This window comes from Rhipicephalus microplus, unplaced genomic scaffold (assembly GCF_043290135.1).
Source record: "Rhipicephalus microplus isolate Deutch F79 unplaced genomic scaffold, USDA_Rmic scaffold_272, whole genome shotgun sequence".
NCBI lineage: Eukaryota > Metazoa > Arthropoda > Arachnida > Ixodida > Ixodidae > Rhipicephalus > Rhipicephalus microplus.
Genome location: NW_027464843.1, coordinates 90,890 through 118,701, shown reverse-complemented (window position 1 = coordinate 118,701; position 27,812 = coordinate 90,890). Strand labels below are relative to the sequence as shown.

At 47.3% G+C, this 27,812-nt stretch overlaps 1 protein-coding gene across 1 annotated transcript in view; it reads left to right on the top strand.

Moving 5' to 3' along the window:
- LOC142793055 (uncharacterized) overlaps nucleotides 1-27,812 on the top strand; it is a 186,289-nt gene that overhangs the window by 76,719 nt on the left and 81,758 nt on the right. Inside the window, exon 3 of the mRNA XM_075885730.1 lies at nucleotides 20,819-20,871. Coding sequence (XP_075741845.1) covers nucleotides 20,819-20,871 — 53 coding nt within the window. The remainder of the gene's footprint in view (nucleotides 1-20,818; nucleotides 20,872-27,812) is intronic.

The window sequence follows — 27,812 nt, the reverse complement described above, 5'->3', positions numbered from 1 at the left end:
TGCGAACGTTGCCGTCGCCCACGTTGGTCGCCAAAGTAACGGCTCAAAAAAAAAAAAGATTTTTTTCCTACTTGCAGGTGCGTTAGTTTCGTCGTCCAGGCCATAGATATCCGGTGCTGTCGCCGCACACCTGAGCGCGCGCCGTTGTTACTTTATCGTGTGAAACGCGCCTCGCAAGTGAGCCCAGATGTCGTGCCCTAAATCTAACCCATCGTAAAAATGAGAGAATAAAAACAATGAGTGGAGAGGGGGCGTAGCGGTATGCGAAAATTTTCTTGCCCTGTTGTAACCCGTACAGAATGCTGCCTAAACTACGTTCGCCGCCGTACTGTGGCGCCCTGCAGAAAAACGTATTATCATTTGGAAGGGGCTGTTAGCACTACTTGTGGGATACAGCACATTTCGTTTACTGATGCGTGTATATTACCGCGTTGAGCACTAGGATGAATGCTGACGTCCGAAAAAAGTTGCTGGCAATCATTTGGAGCAGTGTATGACACTTCTGTGGCCCTTAAAAAAAAGTGCTGAAGTGGCGTTCAGCATCCGGCGCCAACAGGAACGCTGGCGAAATAATGTGGTGACGTGATCTCGTGGCGTCACAGACAGGCGAAATTTGTGAAATCGCGATGCGACGTTTTCATGACGTCCTATGGTGAAAGGTGACTGCCATCAAAAGCGTGTACTTATCAGAATGCACCGGGGACTGTGCGAGTTTTTGCAGAGTTGAGAAGATTACCATGCCAGAAATGTTAGATTGCGCATCTAAAAAACCCGACGTTATTACCGACGGTGAGATTGACGACCATTGACGGCCATGTTCACTGCTGCCGTTGAACTGTGGGAGTTGCTCGTCTGCACTTTGATCGTTTCTTTGGCCTGGTAAAAGTTCGCATAATGTCACCAAATCGTAGGACAGTTCGATCGCTTGGTTGTTCAACGTCATGACCCGCGAGAACACGTTTCTATACGTACTTTTCAACGAGCAGGCGTTGTAAAGACGGAAGTGAACGAGATATTCCTAGCCCTTTCGCTTCACCCTTAAAGTATACGAATTCTCGAAGAAAATGTGCATTGAAAAAAAGAAGTATTGATAACTCTAGACGCCTCCAAAGACGATCTGGAGCGGAGGTGCTTATCCAAATAACCCTGGCAGCGCATGGGTGCCTTCTTCGATTGTTGGTATTTCGATCAAATTTCGAGCACCGCCCATGTGGAGTGGGTCGACGCCTTCGCGCAGGAAAGTGATTTATCTCCCGCACCACGCGCTGTTTCTTGTTTCGCGAAGACTGCAAGAGGAAGACAAAAAGTATAATAACATAAAGCAAGATAAATAAAAGTGACGAGGAAAGCTTTTGCGGGTTGAACTGGAAGTTCTGGCACCTTGTTGGCGCAGCCACTGTCTGCCTATATCTTCATTCACAATCACTGTAAACTTCGGTGTACTAAGTCGAATCCCAACTGCGCCTTGGACTTCCAGTCATCGGCATAACAAATATCGCGGAGAGCAAACTAGAGCGGCCATAGAGTTTCATACAATAATACCTAGAGGGGAATCTGGCGCTAGTGTCTACGAAGGCTCCTTCAGTGGCGCTTTTACCCCCATGGGAATTATGGGAAGTACAGGCTTCGGATCTGTTTCGGATGGATCACGTTCCTGAGATTCGCGGCGCTTGTTTGCTGAGTTTAAAAAAAAAAGTGATATGAAGGTATGTCTAATTGAACCTTGCTTTATTTTTTTGTACGCAAACTTTATTGCAAAATGCTTTTGTGACTAGGCGGTAGAAGTGTAACCCGGACAAATTTACCACCAGGGCATGCATTATTCTGCCGTTGCGTTCCAGATTTGGCATCAAAATGTAATGAATTATTCTTTACAACATTTCAAAACAAACATTCTTGTTTTGCCCTCGAAAATACGCAATATCTATTTATAGAAATAACAACCCAGTATTAAGTGAGAAACATTTAACGTTTCGTCTGCTGCGATACCAGGTGCGTCTGTTCAAGTCCATGGCCTGCCCCAAACGCACCTCTCTTTTTGTTGTGAAGTTGAATCAGAAGAGCGTGGCGGTGCGTCTACTTCGCGTTGCCGTCGTTTTGCAGTTGATTTCAACGAGTATTGGTTAGACGCACTAACAACAAACGTTAACTCGATGTAATATCCTGCACTGGCATGGGACGCTACATTTATGCGCAGCGGTTAGTGGACGACGCTTCGCTTAAACTGTCAAACTGGATTTATACAGCCCCAGCCGTCAGTAAATTGAGAGCCCTAGCAGTTGTCAGCTTCTTTAAACAACAAAAGCATAGCTTCAGTCCTTTCCACCCACCCCTCTGTCCGCGCTGCGCGAAGAACGAAACTGAAACTGTTGAAAAAGATCCGTAGACAATGCGCTGGCTAATGCGATCCAATCCGAAGCCTGTACTTCCCATAATTCCCATGGGGGCACACGATCGCAGCGCCAGATTCCTCTCTAGGTATTATTGTATGAAACTCTATGGGAGCGGCAGTCAAACTATTTGTTTTGTTTTTTTTCAAAAAGTGGCTATTAGTTCTGAACAACTAAAAAAAAATTGGCCCAGTATCTGCACGTAATCTGCAAATGTCGTCGAAAGACGGCAGTCTTGCGTGTGGAGAGTGTGAACAAGACATTTATTTGATGTTCTGCGCAAGAAAATCGGTGAATGGTATTCTGGAGGCGCTGCGTTAAGAGTGCCTCGAGCGTGTAGCGGAGGCGAACAAGCGCATCTAGTCACGTCACACGTGAGACATGAGCGCCATCTGGCTGTTGTTTTAGAAAACAAAACGCGTGGCACTGAGACGGGTGTGCGCGCCCATCTCAGAGGTGATAAGGTGTAGATCGCAAGACGACGGGTAGGTGCCACCACCGTTTTGTTTTAGCAAAGCGTTGGAAACTCTCGCCTTTCCGTGCAAGCGTTGCTTGGTCAGCGCAGCGTTATAAGCGCTACGGTCCTTAAAATTACTTATGTATGCCTTTTCTAGTAAAATACGCACATGCAGAATATATACGTGTCGTTACGGTGCCCCAGACGTGCGCAGTGATTGCTTTTCAATTGACAATTGCACAAGTATGAACGTGGAACCTTGAGCAACATTGGTGGGCACTGCGGACGGGGTCGGCCGTTTCAAGTACCCGGTGCTGTTAAGAGGAGACAGACAGACAGACAGACAGACAGACAGACAGACAGACAGACAGACAGACAGACAGACAGACAGACAGACGGACGGACGGACGGACGGACGGACGGACACAAATTTTTCCGTCGGAGGTCTTCAAGAAAGACTATCGTCTTTAAAATGACGCTTGAAGGCCGCTGTTCTAGCTCGCGTGTTTCGTACAGAATAGGCGCCTTGTCTTGTCATTTTTCAGTCTCGCCAAGCAATCCGAGTATGGAACCCATGACGTCTCTCGTCCTGAGTTTGCCAGTAACCAAGTAGCTTGCCTTATTGGACTTCCTCATCGTGCATGACCGGAGCCTTCGTGAAATTTTCGTCTGCTCGTTTCCGTGAGTGTTTGAGTGGTCTCATTTCACTGAGCCATTGTGGTCTCCCCACCACGTTACCGTGTACGCTATGAGGGACCGACAACCAGTTTTTACGGGATATCTATTATCTTTAGAGCAACAGAAAGCTTAGCGGTCAGAGCGTCTAACCACGGGATTTGTCGCCGGCAGGTCCACTTTGTCCACGTTACAATTGTTGCTAATAACGTCCGCTATAGCTTCTTCGCTATCATTGTCTGTTAGTTCTCCCTAATATGTTGTCTAACAAACAAACCTAGCCTTTACACTTCTTTCGTTCAACCTCGGAACGGTAACGTGGAAAACACCGGGAAGCATTTGTAATCACAATTTTCCTTTCTGCGGTGCACGTGAAACCGCACACTGACGGAACAACGCATGCAGCAAACAGTGAGCGCGTTAGCGGTACGTGTCTGGGCGCGGCTGTTTACTGCGCATGCGCCGAGGTTCGACATGTTCTACCACGAAGGCAGTGCCGCTTGTAACCGTGCAAATGTTTTTACTTCGTAATCAGCACAGTTCCAACGGATGAGACGTAATAAATATACATATCCTGAATTTGAGGACTAATAATATCGCAAGAAATCTATACGTGCCAACAATAGCGATATATGGTTATTGCTGTATTGTACCGTACTGTAAACCGGCACTGCGATAACATTCTGATATCGCGACTTGTCGTGTGCCGGCGTCTGTGTCCCCTCGTCAGGTATCTATCGAGCCACGAATGAACCGTGACTCGCCCGCCGGCTTGGCTTCTGTCGGCTCTTCCATTTCCACCTGCGGCGGATTCCTGCGAGCGTCCCTCGCGCACCTGCGACCCGCCGTGACATCCTCTTGTCGTTGTCTTCTACTTATTGCGTCATTCGGACCGATGATGGATAGCGGTAACAGTGGCAGCAGCCGCCGGAGTGGCCCGGTGGTTTACGCTGCTCGTTTACTGACCGTCAACGATGCGGGTTCCATCCCGGCGATCGCGTTTCGATCGAAGCGAAACGCAACAGGTGGGCATGCTAGATGCTCCCATGGTCGAAATCCATTCATTGTGTGCTTAGAAAAAAGGGAGTTACGATTGAGAGTACATGGTACTCTACTATGGGAGAGCTTAAAGCCGTCCCGTGAAGGGGGGGAGTTAGAAAAAGTAGGTAACGATTTAGAGTACTTGGTACCCTACTAAGAGAGAGCTTAAAGCCGTCCCGATAAACCAACGGCAAGACCATGTGTATGCGGACAAAAAAAAAAAAAAGATAGCGTAGGTCCAGAGACTAAAAGCAGGTTACCTCTGCCTGACTAAGCTTCTGCTTCCACCCACACATTTTCTCAGATGCAGAGGAACAAAAAGATACATATTTCATTTATGTTTTGGAAGGGCGCTCACGAAAACCAGGGCCACGAAGTATAACATATGTCGAAACACACACTTCAATATAACGCGTTACACCCGATACATAGCCAGATAAAAAATGTGTAAAAAAAACTGAAACAATCGAGAATTTTTAGTCTCACGGTTTCGTAGCCATTCACTAGGCTACGGGTGTAGTTGAAGCAGATGGTTCGAGAAGTCGTCTCGACGTCTTCGAGGCTGCAACTGCTTAGCTTATTACCCGTGTAGTATGTTTGTGGATAGGTTTATGAGGGATGGGGGTACGAAGCATACACGTGCTTAGGTAGTCAAGAACTTCTTGCGCGAGGTGGTGCCTGAGCTTGGTGGGGATGTTAATTCTCGCACAAAGTTATAACAGTAGAGCTATGCGAATACCAAGTTTTCGTTCGAAGCAAATCGGAATAGTGAAGTGCGTTCGCGAATAGAATATTTCTGTAATATTTTTTGAATACCTTGAAAAAAAGTTGCGAAATGAAATCGCAGCATATGCACAGAGTGAATGATGATGAGTGAGGCGAAGAGTCCGTCCGTCCGTCCGTCCGTCCGTCCGTCTGTGTCTGTCTGTCCGTCCGTCTGTGTCTGTCTGTCTGTCTGTCTGTCTCTGTCTGTCTGTCTGTCTGTCTGTCTCTGTCTCTGTCTGTGTCTGTCTGTCTCTGTCTGTCTGTCTCTGTCTCTGTCTGTGTCTGTCTCTGTCTGTGTCTGTCTCTGTCTGTCTGTGTCTGTCTCTGTCTGTCTCTGTCTGTCTCTGTCTGTCTGTCTGTCTCTGTCTCTGTCTGTCTCTGTCTGTCTCTGTCTGTCTCTGTCTGTCTCTGTCTGTCTCTGTCTGTCTCTGTCTGTCTGTCTGTCTGTCTGTCTGTCTGTCTGTCTCTGTCTGTCTCTGTCTGTCTCTGTCTGTCTCTGTCTGTCTGTCTGTCTCTGTCTGTCCGTCTGTGTCTGTCTGTGTCTGTCTGTCCTTTAACTTGGCGGGAACCAAAATATGTCGCGTACGTCGTCAAACACATCCCGCCAGACAGTGACACATGCCCGCGGCCGGGTATGTGCCACTGGTATGCCGGTATGGGCCACAGGTGATTGACATTTAGTATCAACCAAGGAACTACTAGAGCATGCATGTGTAACTTTAACGCATGAGCGTTAAGGAAACCTGACATCTGCAGCGTTGATCCGACGAATGCAAATAATAAATGTCAGGGTTCCAGCAGCAATCGAGTCTCAACATTCCGCTTGGAAATCGAGCATTCTACTGCAGTGCACGCCAGCTATACAGTAAGTACTTTTCAAATACACTGTAGTGTAATGTTCGTGGAACGTCAATCGGGGTTGCAGTCCTGGCTATTCAATGACACATCCAATTAAACACTACATATGTACTCCTATGATGCAGCCATCAGGTCGGGTTATCTTCAATTGTAGTAAGGTGCCAAGCGCTGTAGTTGATTTATGTAGCAGTGTCTAGAGGGCTACCATCATCACGAGCCACAATGCTTTGTCTTAGCTTATAGCTTCTGGTGTTGAAAATACTCATGTTCCCGTGGCATCGTCGCGCAAATGCAAACTCTATATATAAAATTCTACAACTGTTCAACATATGCCTCTGCATGCAAAATTGGTACATATATTTAGCGTCATTTCATAACGCATCGCTCAATAAACAAATTACAGAACGGTCATCTTCGCTCCGCATGATTCGCATAACACGTATTCCCAAGGTACGTGGGATGTGCGATTTTTTTATATATCTTTAGTAACTGGGTCGTGAAGTTTCGAATGTACTCATAATCAATGTACTGACATGTGAGTGTACTGCCCAATTGTGTTCAATCTGTAATAGCTTTTCAACGATTGCTACGAGCAGCTGGGAAATAAGACGTGAGATATACATTGACTAATTGCGGAATAAATCATTCCGTCATAATTGCCGGAACGGATATCTACTGTCAAGCACGAAACCCGGTCACATTCCTATTTCGATGTTAATCTTTAAACTTGTCGAATGTTTGGGGTATCAGAGATTCAGCCTAACTCGGGTAATGGGCCGGGGTTCGTGGGGTCGGAGGCCGCCAATCTGCGGTAATTCCCACGGTCTGCGCTAAAGCGTGTATGTATTGAAAAAAGAAAGAAAAAAGCAGCAGCACCGACAAGTCATCGATGTCGATGATAATAATTACGCTAGTATACTGCTAGTAGCCAGCTCAAGCGAATCTTTCGGTCTCCGAAGACTACGTTTAAATTAGTTATCCCCCGTGAGAACCAAAAGGGCACAACAAATTTAAAGGATAATGCACTCAGGTGCAGTGCAACTTCGAAAGCTAAATATGGGTTTAACAGGCACTGTAGAGTTTGGGATATTCACTATCGCGGTGTCTTTTGAGGTCAGTGAGAAATCAGAAAGGGAAAAGCAAAATAAAAAATTTGAAAGGTGTAAACGTGGGCGGATTAATATGACATTAAAAAAAAAAAACGGCGTAACAGACATGGATTGGCGAAGGGCACAGACACACTCACAACTAACCAGGGAGGTCTGCTCTACAGCAACCTAACCAGACCAGAAACACGACATCTTTTCAACTACCCAAAAAGGCGGCTAAAACAGGTACATGATCGGGCTGATTCGGCATCGCGATGTGCGAACAAACGGATGACACTTATCCAATTAAGCCGCACCTATGAGTCGCTTAAACAACCACAGCCGAAAGGCTTGGAGCTTTTCTTTGTTTTGATGTTGCCCTGTCAAGCTTTAATTACACTTCATAAGTCTGTACCGATGAGCTTGAGGGACCGGAGGGATGGTGGGCGGGGGGGAAGGGGGTCAGTGAAGCTGTAAGGCTGTCTGCACCGCTTACCTTAAGGGGGGGGGGGGTAGAGAGAGGGAAGGGCTATCTTTAGGGGAATTCCCATGGCATAGCAGTCACCTTACCTCTGTTTCACCGAATAGGAAGAAGTCCTGGCAGAGAAATTTCGCCGTGTTTTTCTTTCTGTCTCTTTTCTGCCGGTGCTTCCTTCCGCTTCTCGCTGAGGCAGGGTTGTTGCGAGTTCGGTTGAGGGGTTCGTGGCTGTTGCGAAGGCACACAGGAGGATTGTTTAGGGGGGGGGGGGTCGCTGTGAGGCCAAGCGATAATAAGAAGGGCGATTGCACTGGATAAACTGGACGCCAGCACGCACAGACACACTCACGGGGCTGGACGGGGCAACATCGCAGCGGCAGCCGGCACGAGGGTGCGGCCGGTGTTTCTTTTTCTTCGTTGCCGGGCGACTTTGGTGCTTGGGGGGTTTCCGGTTTGGTGGCCTTGCTCGTTTTTTATCCCGCCTTGGGTGTTTCTCCTCTCCTGGGTTAGTATATTTACTCCTCTCGCTCTTCACTTCGCTCTCTTGGTGTCTCTTTCCCCCTCTACTCCCTCTGTGCAGGCCAAAGAGTCTCATATATCCACCTTTCTGTAAGTGGTGTGCATGTGCATGTGGAAAAGATTTTGTACTGAACTTGTTCCACTCTTGTAGCAGGAAGGCCTTACCCCGCTTCTCTCGTTTTCTCTCGAATGTGTTTCTACTCCATTTCATACTGTCATCCCTTCTCCATTCCGTTCACGTCTGGGTGCAGTTCTCCATGGCGGTACGTTGCTCGGCTGCTGAACCGAAGCTCGCGGGATCGATTCTACATTTCGATGGGGGGCGAAATGGTAGAGTCTGCTGTACTATGCAACGTCAGTGCGCGTTAGAGAGTATTAGCCGGTCGAAATTTTCAGAGCCGTTCATTACGTCATTACGGTGACTCTTATAATCGTATCGTGGTTTTGAGGCGTTAAACTCCGCATATGGTTGTCTCTCGCCTACGCTTTTTTTTTTGCATTTTTTGCCGGCGGTCATAACTATATCCGTTTCTCTCGGCTAGCATGGCTCGTGTACTAATTAATCTCTGCACCTTTTCTACGTTCATTGTTTTCTCTCTCTTAGCATCTCTGTTTTTCTTATTCGCCCTTTCTCCATCCTTCGCCGGCAGCCATAATAACCTCCGCCAAGGCAAGGTGTGCAGCCCGCTGTAGCAGAGATGCCCTCGGTGATCGTCTTTATTGTCCTGGGCGTCTCTCTCGCTACATCGTATTGCTGGATAGATCCGCGTTGTCTTCTGGTTTTGACTCGTGTTTGAACCAGTACGAACTCGATAGGCATGTTTGTATACGCAGGTAATGAATCGCTCGCCTCCTCTCTCATTCGGTGCCCGATGTCTGGCGTCATCGTTAACCTCGCCTAGACTAATGGAATGTCGGGTTGCTAGAGAAGGTGACGTGGCCTGAGGATTGGGTTGGGTTGCTTAGTGCGAATAGCCGCGCATTATTTGGTGCTGTTGCAGCGCAGGTTAACTCTAATATTTAAATAAGGTCCCCTGTTAGGCATTATAGCTGCGGTAGTGAGTAGAGCCTCACTCACAGGATGCAACAAAGAGCTCTAATTCGGTACGCTTCGATGATTCTTAAAGGCAGCGCTAAACATGCAAGGACAACCCAGCGAAAACGACATGGCAAGATGCAGACTTGTCAGCGTTCTTTTCTGGGTAGTTAGTCAGCAGGACAAGAAATATTGACTATAATACTATCAAAATAAATGATACCATTTCTTCGGCTTCACACTCGCTCATAGCCGCATCTAGATGCACAGGAGAAGTGTATCGCAGAGTGAACTGACCTTTGAAAAATTGTCTTAGTACCGCTTCAACTGCTTGCGTCTATCGCTACTCTCACCCTTTTGTGTGCGCTTCGAAAATTTACGATGAATTCACACCATCTAGGGCACCTGCACTATTCTCATCTCTTGTTTTAGCGCGGAATTACTAGTATAGGAATTTGTCATACTTTCTTCCTCATCGAGGTAAAGCCGTTCTGCTTGTCTATAGTAAAACGAGACCCGGGTAATACAGGTTTCACCCAGCCTACCGTTTCGTGTTTATTATAGCGTCATCACAAGCCAAACTATTCATAATCCATTGTTTCTCTAATACCAACACCCTCCCAAGCCATGAGTGCGATAACATTGACGTAAAGCCGCAATCTTTATTCATTTTACAAATGCAGTGGACAAATTATGCCGTATTGAGCATTCGCTCCGAGCAGTCGGCGTCAGCGCGTGTTGGTGACTGTTTTGCTGTTTGCTGGCTGTGCGCTTGGACATTTGAGCAGGCTACTGAGCGGTCTTGCGCTTTGATGTGTGGATGGCGTGACCTGTATAGTCTAAACGCGGTACTGTGCCTCAAGTCCCGTAATCTTCCAGCGTATCTGAGTGCGCCTTCTTTCATTCTTTGTGGAGCTGCACTGCATTCGACGGCATCGCTTTCTAAAATTAGACTTCGGCGCGTTCTAGTTGGGGGCCTGTATAGAATGGTGGTTAAAAAAGCACGACTGAGTGGAGACGGAGTTGGCGGCTTCAAACCTAGTATAGCGAGCGCAGACATCTTTCAATTTTGTTCAGTTAAGTTGAATCACGTACCACTGAAGGAAGCACCCTTTTAGGCCTTCACACTTCGACCCACTCCCTTGCCAGCGCACCGCTCCCTACTCTTGGTGTACGTTTAACACTTTCATGAGTGTACAAAGAGTGTTTCGTTCCTACCAAGGATGTTAAAAAAAGTCGGAGTAAACCCTCACAAGGCTTAGCCGGCAGAAGAATAGCAAGCGCTCGTAGGCACTCTTTATTTCGAAAACATTCATTGCGGCTGCTGTTCGTCGTCTAGAAATCGAATTGTATTTTGCTCTGTTAACTTAAGCGCCGCGTCAATTCTAAAATTAAAGATCGGTGTTCCCGAGCAGGTAACCTGTCTGTTATTCATGACGACATATACCCAATAAAGTTTGTCAGGACATGAAGGTTTTTTTATAGAAACCAGCAGGAGACACACTGAGCCCGTAAAAGATTTCGCGGATGGACTTGTCGGTCGTGGTAGAAAAAGGCGCCCCTTCCGGTACTGAGCGCAGACGTTTTATCCTGTCCTTTCAATGGTGGCTGCTGCGGCCGCCATATTATTGCGGTAATTCGACTTCACCGTAGTGGTGATGGATGCATAATTTCCAGTGCAGAAGTTCTTTTTAAACTTCCGTGAGACCCGCTAAAAAGATGTGCTGGAGGAGTCTTTCTGCCTCACAAGCGATAATCGTCATCTATCTGGAGTTCCTTAATAGAATATCCTCAAAGGTTTAAAGTTCTTTTGAAGTGCCGGTCGTCTCTTTTTTTACCCTTCGAATAACGGTGCCGATTCAGCGGCTGTCGGCAGCGGGCAGCTGCATCCGATATCGCATGCCATCACCGAATATCGCATCCGTTTTCGGCGCATGCGGGTGCGCCTGTGCGGCTAAACTGAGCGCTTTAGCTCGCGCGAGATCGAACAGTGCGCAGAAGCCCTTTCTGGCCACTTATCTGAATCACGTTTTTCTCGTCGTCAGTATAACATACCACACTGCCCGTATACTTTATAGGCAGTGGTCTGCGTGTCTGCGTTATGCCTGCTGTCATCGGTGCTTGGAATCTGGTGGTAAGCACGTGCCGCGAATGTATTGGGCGACTGTATCGATCTCAGAGCGGGGACGCGTAGTACGTGCCTCCTCGGCTCTGCGTGGGCGCTTGCTCGCTCGTATTCCGCGAACAACGCGTTCTTGTTTTACTCGTCGCTTGCCATCGGGAGTGAGTTAACCGTTTCGAGAAATACGCGCCGGACGATATATACAGGGCAAGTGCACAATAGTTGTCCCCGAACTTCTTTCATATCCTCAAGTCTTCCATTGTCTTTAAATAGGTCACAGCCTAAAGAAGCTACTCTGTCCCGAACGTATTATTGTTTGTTCGCGTTACTGCACAACCATTATAGGAGATTTTAGTTTGTCCTGAGGCTTGCTGTATCGCTTACGCTTTTGCACGTTCCGGGAGCCGTTGACTGTGGTGGGGGAGTTGCTTGCGACATATTGGGGCATTTTGTCCAATTGCAATACTTTTCGATGCTGTCTGTCTGTCTGTCTGTCTGTCTGTCTGTCTGTCTGTCTGTCTGTCTGTCTGTCTGTCTGTCTGTCTGTCTGTCCGTCTGTCTCGTCCGTCTGTCTCGTCCGTCTGTCTCGTCCGTCTGTCTCGTCCGTCTGTCTCGTCCGTCTGTCTCGTCCGTCTGTCTCGTCCGTCTGTCTCGTCCGTCTGTCTCGTCCGTCTGTCTCGTCCGTCTGTCTCGTCCGTCTGTCTCGTCTGTCTGTCTCGTCCGTCTGTCTCGTCTGTCTGTCTCGTCCGTCTGTCCGTCCGTCTCTCTGTTTGTTTGTTTGTGCTTTATGCGCATATGTGTTTTCTGTCCTTGCGCGTTGTCTGCGTCCATGCATTGCTTTCGACGTTGTGTTGTCTGTGCCGGCGTGTTTTCTGTATATTAGTTTTCTGTGCCTGTCCGTTGTCTGCGTTAGCTCAATTGTCTGTCTTTTCTCGCTCTGCGTGTTTTGTTTTTCCAAGTGTTGTCTGTTCCTGGGTGCGTGGGCCTGTCATTACAAATCCGTTTGACCTTACTTTACCACCATTCTTAAAGAAAGTAATAGAGATGCAGATAATCCTTGCGAGAGGTGCTTGAATTCGCAAGTGGTGTTTCGCAACAACACACGTTAAATGGAGTCCGAAAAAAAAAATGTGGCAGCTCGTTGCGTCACGACCGAGTCAGCGACCTACTTCTGTTCGCGTTGCTACCTGGACCTTTCTGTTCACCCGTCTCCTTAGTCTTTTTTTCCCATCGGTTTGCTCAGCGTTACCTATAGGGAAGGGACTGCCCTTCGCTTGCAAAGCACGTGCGGCCGTTGGCGATGCAGAAAGGCGAAGAGCTCGAAAGCGCGTGCGAAGATTACACCGACCGAGGGACTTCGTTAATTACCGAGAATGAAAGAGATACGTGGATGTTTTTCCTTCCTTTTTTGCGCGCATAGAAGCTTCGATTGTTGGTGCAGCTAATTCGCGATGCCTCCGGGCTGTCTTTTATTCGTCGTGCTTTCCCAGTTTGCGCCGTGGGTGTTGAGGCGCCATTGGTTTGTTGCATTCCTTCCTTCTTGAGGCCAAGTGTTCCACCTACTTAGACAGATGTGGAAGTTGAGGGATGAACATCATATAGGTGGCCAAAGGAACGTGCCATCTTGCGTGCACGGAATGCGTGTACTCCGTGAGGTGTCTTGAAGGAGGCTTGACATATGACTTTGAGGCACCCGAAAAAAGGACACCTTTCGTTTGCATGATGTGCGCTACGACCATTCTCCACACACCGGAACCAGAGAACAATACTTTACTTTTCGCTGCCTAGTATTGTCATGCCAGCCCCACCGCAATCGACATGACAAGTGAATACAGTTCTCTGGGTTCGAGAAATGTTCGTCCTGCGTGAAAAATCGCAGAAATCGCTATCGTTGTTCACTCGTCGTTGTTTACGTGGGGCTGATAGCAAACGGGCTGTTGTTGATAGTATGTTGCGAGTTGCAGTTTTCTTGTGACGTCAGACCCCCCTTTGCACGTCACTGCGAAGCCACCATTTCGGTAGTGAAACCAAAATCGTTTTAAAATAGCGCTAATAACGACATCTTTCGGTGACCACGACGATTTCTTTAGGGTTTTCGACACCCGTATCAAAGCAACAACCGAAAAATATTTAAAATCAGTACCCTTTTTATTTCCAAGCATCGCACGTGCATCTTGCGCTGCCTCCTTTGACGATGCCGCTCGATGATGTGGCTTCGCAAGGGACCAGGTGTGTTATTTAGCGGTTATAAGACTTGGGTTAATTGGTCGGCCCACGTGCATGCAGTTAGGTATAACGTGTCCTTTAGCAAGAATTTCTTACTTAGCTGGCTTGTTGCATTATTCGTGGCGAGGGGCCTTCATCTCGCGGCTTCTCGTCAAATCTCTAAATTTCTCGACTCTATGCGACGTAAGGCGGTTGTTGCCTTAATAATAATGTCTGTGGTTTGCGTCACAAAACGAAGATACGATTATAAGACGCCGTTGGGGCGGGCTCGGGAAATGTCGACCATGTGGTGTTCTTAAGCGTGCTCAGATGTCACGCATTACACGGAATTCTTTACATTTCGCCTCCGCCGAAATGCGACCTCCGGTATCGAACCCGCGACCTTCGGGTCAGCAGCTGGCATACACTGTTCCACCACGGCTGTTGCCTAATAGCTTGATTGGGGCTAGGTGCTATACATGTAAATATCGTAAGCACACAAAAGTAAATGAGCAGAAGATCCGACCGCCTTTATAGAGGTGCAGGAACCGTGCACATGCGCCACAACTCGTCAGTTGAAATCCGGTGGTCTTTCTTGTCACCAATGTTTTTTCTTATATTTTTGTTGTGCTGTACCTACAATGTTCGCCACCCCCCGTTTCCCATCACGCGTTCAGTGCTATATGAGCAACTGTTCGAGACAACCGCGTCATGTAGATGCAGCGGAAGCTGCTAAATGTGACTTTGGCTCTAACGTTCGAGTCAAAAGTATAGATGCTGGAAATTGAAGTACGTGCATTACGTGGCTGCGTTTCCCTCCGTGAATATTGTATACCTCTCCGTTGAGCCGTAGCGTGTAAACTGGAATAATTCTAGGGAAAGACTAGCGTTAGTACAGTGACTAGTCTAATTCACACCGGCGTGCGACTTACAGCCGCGAGGAATCAATTAATCCACGCCGGTGTGAATTCACGCCTGCTCGGATATGGTTCGCATTGCCACTGCCAGTCCGGCTCTTGCACGTGTGATTGACTCAACGGTTTGCGACTATGGTCGCGCGAGTGAAAGATCGAGCTGCGAAGCTATGAAGTCAACTTTGATCCGGTGATTCGCTAACCGGCGATCCGCAAACAGTTGTTTTGATCGCTTTGCGTCCAAAACGGCTGCTTGCGACCAGCTTGGTCGCATCACCGGCTCTATATTCGCAGATGTGAACGAGCTTCAATAGTGCAAACAGCACGACTGCAGCGCCGTTCGCTGCGGAGCTAGCTCGCGCGCTTTATATCAACGCCCTGTGTGTGCCGTAATAGCCGGGCCGCTGACCGCTCCAAAAGTGCACACACCCATTTCGTGTCGTCGAGGTGTGGTGTTTCGCTCGATCCGTCTCTTTGTTTTCAGCTCATATCTTCGCTTCGCCGGTAGATGGCGTGATTGCGTTCCTCTCTGGCTCTCTCCCTCTTTTCCTCGTGATGCACTCACTCCGCAAGTTCGATTTTAACGACATTTTCTGTTTCCGCGTTCTCTGTTTCGCATTACCTCTTTCCGAGTCTTCACCCTCGCCAGGGCCGTGAGCAGCCGCGGGATGCCGTCGTCCAATCGGTGTCACGTTCGTGCCGTTACCTCCGAGTATATAAAGTAATGGCGACGATAATAACGGCCGCTCGCGGATACAGTCGACCTCCCTCCCGACCGGAAGGCGAAAGCACACGCCTGACCTCTTCGTCGATGCGATCTTTGACGCTTTGCGTGCTTTACTTGTGTTTATGTGCACTTCCTGCGAACGGATATCGCAAAATCGTCTGCTCTGCCTTCCAGAAGACGATGTCCGGTCCGACTGGTCTTCTGCGTGCCTGTCGTCTGCTCCGTTTTAGGCCTCGAGCATACCGGGTATTTTTTTTTTCTCCTTTATTTTGCGTAGTCTGCATTGTGCGACTCGTTCGACCTGAGCTGCCATCTTTTCAAGAGCCTCTCTTTCTTTATTTGTCCCCGTGTTTAGTCGCCACGAAGGTGAACGTCACTGCGTCGCTAAAATCGTGCGCTACAGTCGCAGTGTGTGCTACACCGTGGCTGAAGAATATAGCACTACGCAATTGGTCTCTAAATGGGTACAGTGCAATGGTTCTTTTGTCACACAGAGCCAGCAGGGGGCTCCTAAGCGGCATTACAGAAAGAAATGCCGCTATGATATATTTGTTCATGGTTGTGCAGAATACTTTGCACAAGTGGTTCATACCGCTTCAAACATATAGCGCCGTCCAGCTATGCCTGGGTCAGTGCTGCAAGCATTTCCGTACGCGTGCTCGGTTTAAGGTGCTCAGACTACTCGATCGCATACGAGGGGCGGAAAGCCCGCACGCATTGTGGCAACAGCTGCGCTGGCTATTTTTTTTTCTTTTATCTCATGGGCCTGGGTATGAAATTTCAGTGCAAAATGCATTCAGTGGCGACTGAAAGAATATCTATACAAAAAAGATGGTTTTTTCACTGTTTTTGGTATTCTGCTTCGTTTCAATTCCGATTACAACTTGCGTGGCTCATTGCAGACGAATCGCGTTTCCCGAGTGCTTTGACACCGCCGACGTGGTAAGAGCACTGACGACATTCTCGAAACCCGTAGGCCTTATTTGCGCAGATTTTCCCCGCTCTCATGCGTTTTTCCTTTCATGTGTGACAGCTTATAGTAGCGCTTCTTTCTGTACGGCTTGTGACAGTTCTGTCGTATTGTAAAACGCTGTAATGGCGGCATGTGAGATATGCGGATGCCGCGGGAAAAATATACTTTTTCTTTGCTCGTATCGGATGAAAGCGAAAACGGATTTCGATTTTATTTCTAGCCTGAGATTTCGTTATATTAATGCGAATACATGACATGAATGGCTTAATCAGTGGATATTTATTTAAAATTTAAATGTAAGTAGGTATTAAAACGCACATAAATCAACATAGTATGGCATTATTTTTGTTGCGATAGAATATCGAATGCCTTGAAATAAAGCAGTATTGACTTGACCTGACCCATTTAGCGGAAGTTCTTCATGGGTGCCATTTCAAAGGGTCAAAGGCAAATTCAAGATGACTTCAAGGTAGTCGTAGTTTACGCTTCGACTTCAGAAAAGGTTATCGTAAAGGAGAATGATCGAACGCAGTCGTCAGGTCGTGTTAACGTTCTCCGGATTCCGCGCGCTTTATTTTCCCGGTCGACGTCGCTCGTTCGCCGCGTGAGGTCGCTGCGGCGGAATCCAGCTGTCCCCGTCTCTTCCTTTTTTCGTTATCTTTTTTCTTTTTGCTTTCAAAAGCTGCACCGCACCACCTCGCGAGGAGCGGCAGCGAGGCATAAGTGGCAGTTTATACGGGCCAGGATCGATAAGTAGAAAGGACTCCAGTAGCGATGCCGCTTTTACTTTTTTTTTTCATTCGTGGCACAGGCGTCGTTTTGCGGGTCGATCGACAGATGGCGGGACGAGCCCTAGAGGGCCGTCAAGGAGTTCAACACTTTATTGAGGTTGTTTTACGGTGCAGTTCGCGTAGATTCACAAGACTGATTACATCCATAACCTTGTACTTATAATTATTTATTTATTTATTTACCCACAGGGTCAATAGACATTACAAATGGGAGTGCATATATCTACAAAACAAGGTTATTTTATTTATACAATAGAGTAAATTTGCACGATACTTCATTTATTTTTATTTATTCGTTCAAGTACCCTGAGGGCCCTCTAGGGGAATTACATAGGAAAGAGGGCATAAATACAATTTTTACAGAGAATGAATAACAGCAGGTTCATATAATTCTTATAGTACAGTAATTGATAAAACGTAATGACAAGGCAATAAGTACAACAAGAGCAAACATCAGATAAAGCATAATTGTTAAGGTTACATGGTTCTAAATACGTGAGCAGTTCTGAAATAAACAAGGAGACCCTGTTATCGTAGCAATCTTGGAAGGTAATTTATTCCATTCTTTTATTGACTTTGACGTCACAACACGGTATGAGGTTCTAGGTTCTCGCCATGCACTCGCCCAAGATATTGTGACTTTTAAACGGCCGAGCCTTAGCCCTGTTGGTGATGTATAGACGGGAGTTTCGGAAGTGTTTGTACCTGACGTCATCAAAACTAGCCAGACTGCTGGGTCGAGTCACCGGGTTCAGTATTGGGCAGTCTGGTGTCAAGCTATAGTGTCGATGTCGGTAGGCGAGCCATGGGAAAATCGGCATTATCCCTTCGTAGGTTCACCTACATTTTTGTACCGCTGATATAAAAAGCGGCCGTGGTTTAGTCGTATATACTACGAAAAATAGTTTAAAACCAAGGTAATGAAAGTCCAGGCAGTACTTCACTTTTCACTAACTAAAAATTTTGTGAGAGTGCCTTGAAAAACTTGTGAAAGCACTGTTTCTCTGTCTCATCAACATGTATTTGGGATAAAACGGTGAAGAAAGAAAGAAGAAAAAGCTTGTTGTGTGGACCTGTCATTTGAGCAGAAGATCACCTTCAGGGTCGCCTCTTGTGAGGCTTCAGGGTCGCCTCTGTGGCCTGTTGCTGTAATATAAGTAAAAAATATAAAAAAGGTTTCCTTGAGATTACGAAGACCTGGGTAAGATATGAATAACCTATAGCGTTGCACTAATTGCAACGCGTGACGTGAGAGAAAAGTTTTCCTGCAGACGGAGAAGCGGGCTTATATGCCATATACTGTCGCACAAAAGGTTAAAGAACTTCCAGAGGTTCGCATTTGCTCGGAGTCATCTCCCTACACAGTAAGGAAACTCCTATGGCTGATTAAACTTGCTGAGAGGTCGGCGATTGTTGAAATCGAACACAGTAACTATAATCGGCTGCTTTATCGCAAAAAAACAAAAAAAAAACATGCTTTGTAGTATGACTGCACAATAAACAGTCACCAGTAGTACTTTGAAAATGTATATGACTAGATTGGCGCCATCGTTTGGCTAATGAAGGGGAGGAGGGGTTGTGGTGATCACAACTCAGAATACGGCCTTTGCTCCTACACGATCCCGAAAAGTAAGCGCGTAAATGACCGTAAAGAACAGCTGACATGCTGGCGGTGCAACTTACTTGGATGAGCCCAGGATTCTCGGAGTAGCTGGACAAGTAGATTGTGCGAAGGAGCGGCCGAATACGTGAATAAGTGTTCTTTTATTCGGCTATTTTTGACGAGCTTTGTGGGAATGTTGCCGCGTCATCTGCACGCCGTCGATTTAAATTTGGCGCGTAGGGTGGCTTCGGAGATTCTAGTTCACGAAGTTGACCACCTGCGATGATGGCGCGCCCGGCGTGGAAACTCGTGTTCGCGCTACTAGGTGGCGCCACCACCGTTGTAGGTTGCTGCTTTTACTGAAATGATCGCAAACAAGCCAACCTCTGGGAGGGTTGACGAACATTTGTCCAGCGTCAAATTTTTACCTCGTAGTATGCGGAAGGCTGCGTATTTGCACTAAATAATAAAAGATGATTCTTTCGCACTTGTGAGCGAGGGATTTCTCGCAATTTTTTTTTTGCTTTCTGTTTCCAACGAGCGCGCGCGCGCACACACACACACACACACACACTTTAGCGAACCTCCGTAGCATTGTGTTGCGGCACCATGACAGTGTGAACTGCTGCAAGCAAACTGTGCACTGGCATGTATTTCAACGTGTTTCAGTGTGCTATTATGTTTTATTTTATTATTTCGGATTGTTAATTTTTGGGGTACTGTTCAGTATTATTCTCTCTCTCTCTCTCTCTCTTTTGCTGCAGAACTTATTGATATGGAGTAGCCGAGTTAATATGGATCTCAGCCTCTCCACAGCAAAACAGAACAGAACTTTTACTTGATAGCTTTGGATGGTCACAACTTCATTTCGTTCAACCACCATGGGCGATCGTTCAACCACCGTGGGAATGATGAGTAGTGCACGGATTCGCCTAGTCTTCGTTCTTGCAAGCTTGTAACGCACTTGTGGTTTTGTTTATGGCTGCATTTTGGTTTTGCAATGAATAAAGGAACGGAGAGCCGTGAACTTCGGTACCCGAGTGAAATTGGCTAGCCTAAAATAAAAAGGTTAAGGTGGTAAAGTGCAACTGCACAACGTTTGCTTATTTTCGTCTCGTGAATAAGTGGCTCCAGGTCACGCGGAAGCTAAACGGAGCCGAAAGAACGAAAATAAGACAAACTTGTGTGCATACCTATCATTCTCATGCTGGCTGACGCGGCATGTTTGGCAGCTCCCATGGACATTAGCGCCAGAGTTCCCTCTAGTGTACTTATAGGAAACTCCGACATTCTGCCTCTCGGGCGGGCTTGCAATGCCCCCGGTATCGGCTCACATTTGACCAAACAATGAAGCCATGTAGGGTCACGTGATCTGGCGTGACGATGACGTCATACGGTGACGTGACGATTCTTTGCATCACTCGTATTGGCGCCGCCGACGTGGGATGCTGGTCGATTTTAGTGGTTAATGAGACATCTGAAGCTTTCACCTTTACAAGCGTCTGGGCTGGGCTGAAATCTGCTTGGCCTTCTGGCACACAGAATTCCGTCCGAATCTGCAGAGTAAGTAAACCGCTGACACAAACCAGATCACCTTTTCGTGCTACTTGCGACTCGGCTGTGTGCCTTTGCGCTCGTGGGGTTTTCTCGCTGCTTTTCGGTCGTCGTCGGCCTTTCGACGGGAGGCGCCCGCGCTAAATAACCCTGCCGAAAGATTGAGTTGTGGTTTACACGGGAGCTAAGAGAGAGGGTCGTGGCGAGAGAGTTCACAACGTGATGTATATAGGGGTCTGCGTTCGCTCTCCTCATCTGTCTCACGAGCTGCTTTTAGATTACTTTCTTGTTTGCTTTTTTCCCTCGTTTAACGTGTATTTCTTCTTTTTGCTCCGCGTAGGTTTGTAGCTTTGTTTTGAGAATGGCTCCCCTTACGAACCGTCCTGCCGAACCCCGCCTACCGTTCCCATCAATTTTTTTTCTTTTTTGCGTTACTTTTGTTTTTTCCCATTTCCCGTGACTGGCGAAGCGCTTGTCGGCACCCGTGTCGTCTGCTAGCTTAGCAGCGCCAGCGCGCCTTGTGTCATCTGCGCTTTTCGCTACCTTCAACGTCTGCGTTTCTATTTACTGGTCGTCTGGTTTTTTTGTTTAACGTTCGTCTTTTTTTTTCTCATCGTTGCAGACGGCGCCGACCAGAAGACGTTTTCTCCGGCCGAAGTGTTTTCGGAAGCTGAGGTGAGTTTTCGAATTTGTCTATAGCTGTGTGCACGCGTTATTTAGTTTTATTTTGTTTTATTTTTTTCTGACTTTTAGATGTCCCTACTGGGCCTTACAAGTATACGCTGGCACCCTTTCGTGTGTATCGCTGGAGTGTTTCGGTGAAAGCGACGATGAAGGAGGAAATGCAAGTCTGCATGCTTAAGAGGGCGCGGCGAACATACCAAAGGCAGCAGGGAGAAAAAAAACGAACAAAAAGTAGTGAAAAAGTAAAACTAGAAAGAGAGGGGAGTGTCCAACTCACATTTCAGCACTTGCGACTTCCGGGAGCCGACATTTTGGTGCCGAAAGAAGGATGCAGCCGTCGCTCTCTGCCGCGCGTTTCGACGGCTGAGAGATGTGCGGAGTGAATAATGGACCCGCCGAACGCGAAAAATGTGGTGGAACTTGTTCTGTTAAAAAAAAATGAGTGCATAACCAGTAACATACGTAAGGAATGCGGGAGTAGTGTCGTTCAAATAGAGCATAGGAAGCGACGCATACCTTTCGACGCTGTTCTCTTCTTTGACACTCACCCCGTTCGGGTGGATGTTCGTTCATCAAAAAAAAAAAAAAAAAAAACAGGAAAGTCCAACAACCATAACACCACTATCGCGAAAAAAATAATGACGAAATACCAGGGAAGATGTATACGAAAATTCCTTCTTGTGTATGACCTGCATCATACTATGTACATCAAATGTCATACAACAAAATTGTACGGACATTATTATTGCTATATGTTTTCCATCATACAGCATATTCGGTGTGGTATGCATGCGTGCACTGAAAGCAAAGAATGAAATCCTACAAAAACAACACATAACGTCAGCATCTCCTGACCATGGTCAAAAAGTGTATCAGGGCCCCTTTAAACATGTTTGGGTACAGCACGAAAACGGCGAAGACGGTAGATAACAGAAAGGGACACGGGTGATAGTGCTGAAAGCGGACATGCTACCTTTACAACTTTACACTGTAAAACTCCGCGGTGGGAGTAAAATGCCTGACCTCTATCATCCCTTCTTTTGGAGTAATTTTTACTCTGTACCTTCGGCGCAAAGTTTTCACTCCGACTGGCCGGAGGAATTGCGTGGCGAAGCCGGAGTACTTTTAACACATATTTAACTCCGGCCGACCGGAGCAGTTGACTGGATAGCATAGCGAATGTCGGCCCACTGCCCTGAAGTTATCAATATTGATGGCGCAATGGGTACCCAGCTAGTGTACTTCTAGCATTTACCCAAAGAGTGTTTAGAAAAGGCTCTGAAAGGACACTCTTCCAGCTTTCGCTGTGGATGTGCTTTGCCTTCCGCGCAGGCCAGGCGTTTCTTTAGAAGTGCTTGCTCCGCTGCTTATTTATCCTACGCTGATCGTGTCACGCGTTCATTAGATGAAGGAATTCTCAATTCTCATGCAGACACTGCATAGTTACTGTGTATTTTTTTAACCCACAGAGCTGTGGCAGACGGAATTCAAAGAAACACTTGAGTTATTATTCTTTGGCTTATTCAAAATAAGCCGTGGTTTCTTGTTGATGACCCACCATTTGCGAAAATTTGCGAAAAGAAGAAAAAAATAAATAAACATGCAAAAAGCCACCAAAAAACAGAGCGCAAGAAGACAGGTCACATGAAATCAACAGCACTTAAGTTTTAAGAGCGGCGTTTAGAAAAGAAGCCCAGAATGCTGCAAAACAGTGCACGACAAACGAAGAAAGCGTGGTCACCGGGAAAAACTGTTTACCATCCCGGAACCACCATTCATAAGATTCATTGACGACGCAAACTTGCAGTTGCCCCGCTTATGTGGCCCAGTGGTGATGACACTGCACTGCTAACCTGAAGGTCGCGGGATCGAATCCCGGCCGCGCCTTTACAATCCCTCCCAACTCCAGCCGGTGACTGCAGCGCCACGGCGAGTCGCGGCGCGAACTAATACGAGCGCCCGAGCGCTAGGTGCTTTTTTTGCCGACCGTGCGCGGCCTAGGCACCGAAACGCGCGAACATCCCTAGTCGCTTTGGTCCCTAACGGTGCGCGGACATCTCTGCGCCGACTGTTTTGTTAGTTTTGTGTGTGGTGCAGTCAGCGCTTCCTCTATTTTGGTGTTGTGCGGTGGTTGGTTTAGTTGCGATATTATTCCCTGCGAATGTGGTTCGCTCCATGACTCGCCGTGGCGCTGAAGTCACCGGCTAGAGTTGGGAAGGACCGGAAAAGCGCATCCCGACCATGGCGGCTGCATATTCGATGGAGGTGGAAATGGAGGCGAAACTTAGGTTTAGTGCACGTTAAAGAACCCTACGGTGTCGATATTTCCGAAGCCCCTCTCGCATGGCGTCTCTAATAATCATATCGTGCTTTTGGAGTGTTAAACCCGAGACATTATTAAGGTTGGCGCACTTTTTAAGGCCTGAGCACCCGCACCCGTCGCAGCGCGTGGCTTTCTGAAGGGGCGCCGCGCCCACATGCTGCACTCGCTGCAACGGGTGTGGGTGGTCAGGCCTTTACTTAGCAAGGGACGCAGTGGGTTGTACGCTTCCCTTTTGTATTGGGCACGAAGGGGTGTGAAGCAACGAATGGGTCTTGTTGATGCAAAGTAGAGAAGGGTCGCCTGGACTGTTGCACGGAAGTACAAAAGCTGACGTCGCAGTCTCGGCACTGCGTTCTTATGGGGTTACGCTTGTTAGCCGCCGCTCTGCAGAGAAGGCTATGGCTGCGTTGGCAGGGTGCATGCTTGCCCCTGTAACTTCGTTTTAGATGCCTAATTATGCATTCCTTGTTGTACGAGCATGCCCTGACAAAGAACGGAACAACTCTGCTCTCCCGAGCAGTGCGAAAATGAGAAGCAGACGCCATTGCAATAGAATTGGCAGACTTCCCATTCGTTTGAATCATAGAGTTTTCATAGAGGGAACTCTGGCGCTAGTGTCTATGGGATTTGCAACGCATGGCGCTTGAACGAGCATGGTAATTATGAGTAGTACATGGATTCGCCTAATGTTCGTACTTTACGTTCCGTTTGGCTTCGCATGGCTTGAAGCTGTTTTATCACGGAATCACAATCGGCAATAATTTATCAATTACGCGTCACCACAGTAATCCGTTAGGCTCACCAATTGGAATAATGTCACGAAGTTCAAAGCGGTTTGTTCTTTCATTTGAAACAACACCGATACACTGCAATAAACGAAGCCACAAGTCTGATTCGAGGCCCGCAAGTGTGAAGAGTAGGAAAATCCATGTACTACCCATCATCCTCGAGGTCGCTGAACGATCGCAGCGCCATAGTTTCCTCTAGCTAGATTTAGGAAACTCTGATGGCTCGAAAAGAGCATACAGACTGGACGGGTAATGCGTATTGCCATGAAGGTCAAAGGCCCACGCGCGTACGGATATCAGGACGCTCTCACTTAAACCAAAGGTCATTGACATATGACACTTTCGAATATCGACTCCATATGTCATTTCGCTTTGTTTTGGTCGCTGTCTGTCGTTTTCCTTAACGATATCGAGTTATCTGTGCGTATGCAGGGTATGTGCTGACACCCGATGACGACGATCACGATCTCTGCCACAGGGCTGTTGAAACGCGAATAGAATTCAGCACCGCGCACTTATATAGCGCGTGCTGAGAATGCGCGCGGATATGCTTATTATGCAAATGCGGCCCAGTGGAACCTTGTGGGGGCTGTGTTTTTCATCGCGATGCGATGGATCGGTCCGCCGCCTGTGTAGTTGCAAGTCGTTAATTTTTATTTATTCTTTAATTTTTAGTGCGCGTGTGTGCATTCGGCCACTACTGCCACCACCAGCACTGGCGGGCGTGCGCGTTGTAAGTGGTCACGATTGATGAGCTGTTTGGAAGGCCCGGCCTCTTACGAAAGGTGTGCGCAGAGAGTCGTGCCTAGCACATTACAGCGTGCAAGGTTGATTATACCAGCGTATGCACGCACTTAAGGGAAAATGAAAACATACGAAAGCATAGCGCACGGCGATTGAAGCAAAACAAAAGCTAATAATAAAGCCTAACACCTGATGGCCACTTCAGAGTGTCCGTGTAATCGGCAGCACCGCCAAATAAATAGGTATGGTTTTAGGGCGCTCTGAAAACAGCTAACTGGGCTAGTCAGAATACTGAACTTTGAAGCCTTTCCAGCGCTTTAGGCGAAATGAAATGCTAACGAAAATGCAGACATGGAAGCAAAAGGAATAGTTAGGCTGCTGGTGCACTGTTTTCTTACTTGTTCTCGCTTTTGCTTTCTTTGTTTGCCTGGTTTTTGTTTATCGCGCTGTGTGCCAGATACAAAAAGAGCACGATAGAAACTGTGTACGCTCAAGCATAGTCGGTGTAGATTAGTGGGTAGGGTGTCGTGCTCGAGGTCTAAAAATATTGTTGCCGCTAAATATGCCTTCTGTCATCAATCAATCAATCAATCAATCAATCAATCAATCAATCAATCAATCAATGAATCAATCAATCAATCAATCAAAGGCATATGCTAAATATGCCTTTGATTGCCCAAATATTCATACAAAACGTGGAATCGCTATAGAAAAAATACAAACGTAACAAATTTTGGTTAAATATTTGGAGGCGTATGTGGTAGAAAAATTGCGCTCACATTACTGAGCGTCCAATACCTTACACAACCGCCTTAACGTAACATGTAGACCAAATTTGGCACAGAAAGAAGGAGCGGTACTACCAACATATATACCAACAATGTATATACCAACAGCCACACACACAAAGTTCAGAAGGCACCCACGTGACCACTTTTTATTCTCTGAAATATTCTACCGATTCATTGTTTTCAATGCAGTAAACAAGCACGATTATTTTCGAGTATATTTAAGGTGTTCGCCAGAATGGCTAGGTCGCTGGCATGGAATGACTCTTGTGAGTGTCACTCCAACACTTTCGCCTTAATAAATGAGCGGAAATTCGCCCTTTCGTTTTGCTGACGGTGGTCTCGCGTTCGAGTCGCCTATATATACGCCTCTCCGAGTACCGCACGAAACGTGGCTGAGGCCGAAGATGCGTCGTTCACGACCCGGCATTAGTAACGAACACGGCTTTATGGAATCGGACATGGCGCCCTCCGCTTTGTGTGTGTGCATACTTTATGTATATCTATACCGCCCTCGTGCAGCTATATAGAACCAATACCCGTAATGTGGCTGCCGTTCTCGAGCAAATGCGGCGCTGTCGAGTGGACGGTATCGTCGCTTTCTATTGCCCAAGAGGAAAAGAGCACGCTTTATGGCGAGTGCGCCCGTCGAATTCACGCACGAATGGCCGCTGCTGAGTCGTATTTTATGCGGGGAGGCGATGTCATTTTGGTCTATATGAGCCGCCGACCTAAAAAAAAGAAATTAAAAAAATATGGGCAGAGGCGCCCAATTCAGCGCCGTCGCTGCTTGAGCTTTTCGAGACGGTGATTTTCGTGAAGGATGATTTCCTTTGCACGTTGACCTTGAACTATAGGAGTAAACACGGAGGAAGGAAAAGGCATCGCGCAACGCGCCCGCTTAGTCGGCTCAACACGTGAGCAAAGAAAGGGGGGAGAGAAGCGGAGCGTGCAGGGAAAGCTGTTGAGTAATATTAGGGGCTAACGGTTGCCTTCGTCATTCTCAGTGGCGAGGATTTTGCGAATTTCGGTGGCGCATACGCGTTGCGATGATAGACCGTGACTACGTGATGCACCGTGGCGACGGGAAGTCGCACCATCGGAGCGCGCGGCATGTTTCAGTGGTTCCAATCCACGCGTGAAGTTAACAGTTAACCCCTTGGCTGCGTGCCTGCTTGTTAATATCCTGTGTTGTATTTTTTTTTCGCGCAGTTTTTTGTAGTTGTGTGTTACCAACTCGCCCAGCATTCAATCCTCTTGTTAATATTCAGATGTCGGCGTCGTGCGCTGTTACGTTTGGCAGTCTCATGTTTCATACCGGCTACGTGTAAGTTCAGGTTGCCGAACTTCGTTGTTTCCAGGATATGAACGCTTGACCGTCGTTGTTGCCTGGAACGACGTAAGTGTCTCGCTGCTGATCACGTGGATGCAGTTCTGATTCCCGGCACTGAAAGACATCAGCAAGGAGCATCGTGCAGTGAGAAGACACGTGAAGAAGTGCAGAGGGGTCCACTGTTAAAGGGAACACCGGGAGTGCCTGTCGTCTGCTGGGCGCCGGCTGTCCGCATGACGTAACGCTGCCTCCCAAGTTTCGCGAGCATTTCCTGTTCACGCTGACCTTGAACTATAGACGAGCGGAGTTGCTTGACGAAAGGCGAGCCGTCCTGTTTCAAAACTCCGCGAGATCGCATGTAGAGGGGCGTGTTCAAAGTACCTATAGAAGATGTTTACTACGCGTTCAACGAGCGTCCACTCATGATTCTCGGCATTGGGAACGAAAAAAGTGCGCTGTTTTTCTTAGGAGGCAGTGTCTATACTGCGCTGTAGAGGACTTCAGCTTGAATGCGTCGTTAGAAGTACATTTGGGGCTTCGGCTTGTCTATGATCCTGGTTCTGTACAGCGCGATTGTATGCGCTGGTGATGTGGAAGTTGCAGATTCGTATGGACAGTCTCCTTTCCTTACCACAAATAAATAGAGAAAATGTCAGTGGTAATTACATGTCGTATGATGTCTTAGTGCGGCAAGCTTTTCCGCGTCTTTTCATTTGGAGCAGTCAAATTATATTTTATATGCCCACTTTCGTCGTATACCCTATATGCGCTAAGGCGCGTTTCCCTACGTGATCATGGTATTTCTTTAAGTATAGCGAACATTAGGATCTCACGTGCTCCTGCGCCAATAAACGCCATACATAATCATAACTCATGTCATCATTCTAAAGACGATAGTCTCTGGATACCTCATCGCGAACAGTTCGGTCTGCCTGTCCGTCTCTCTCTCTCTCTCT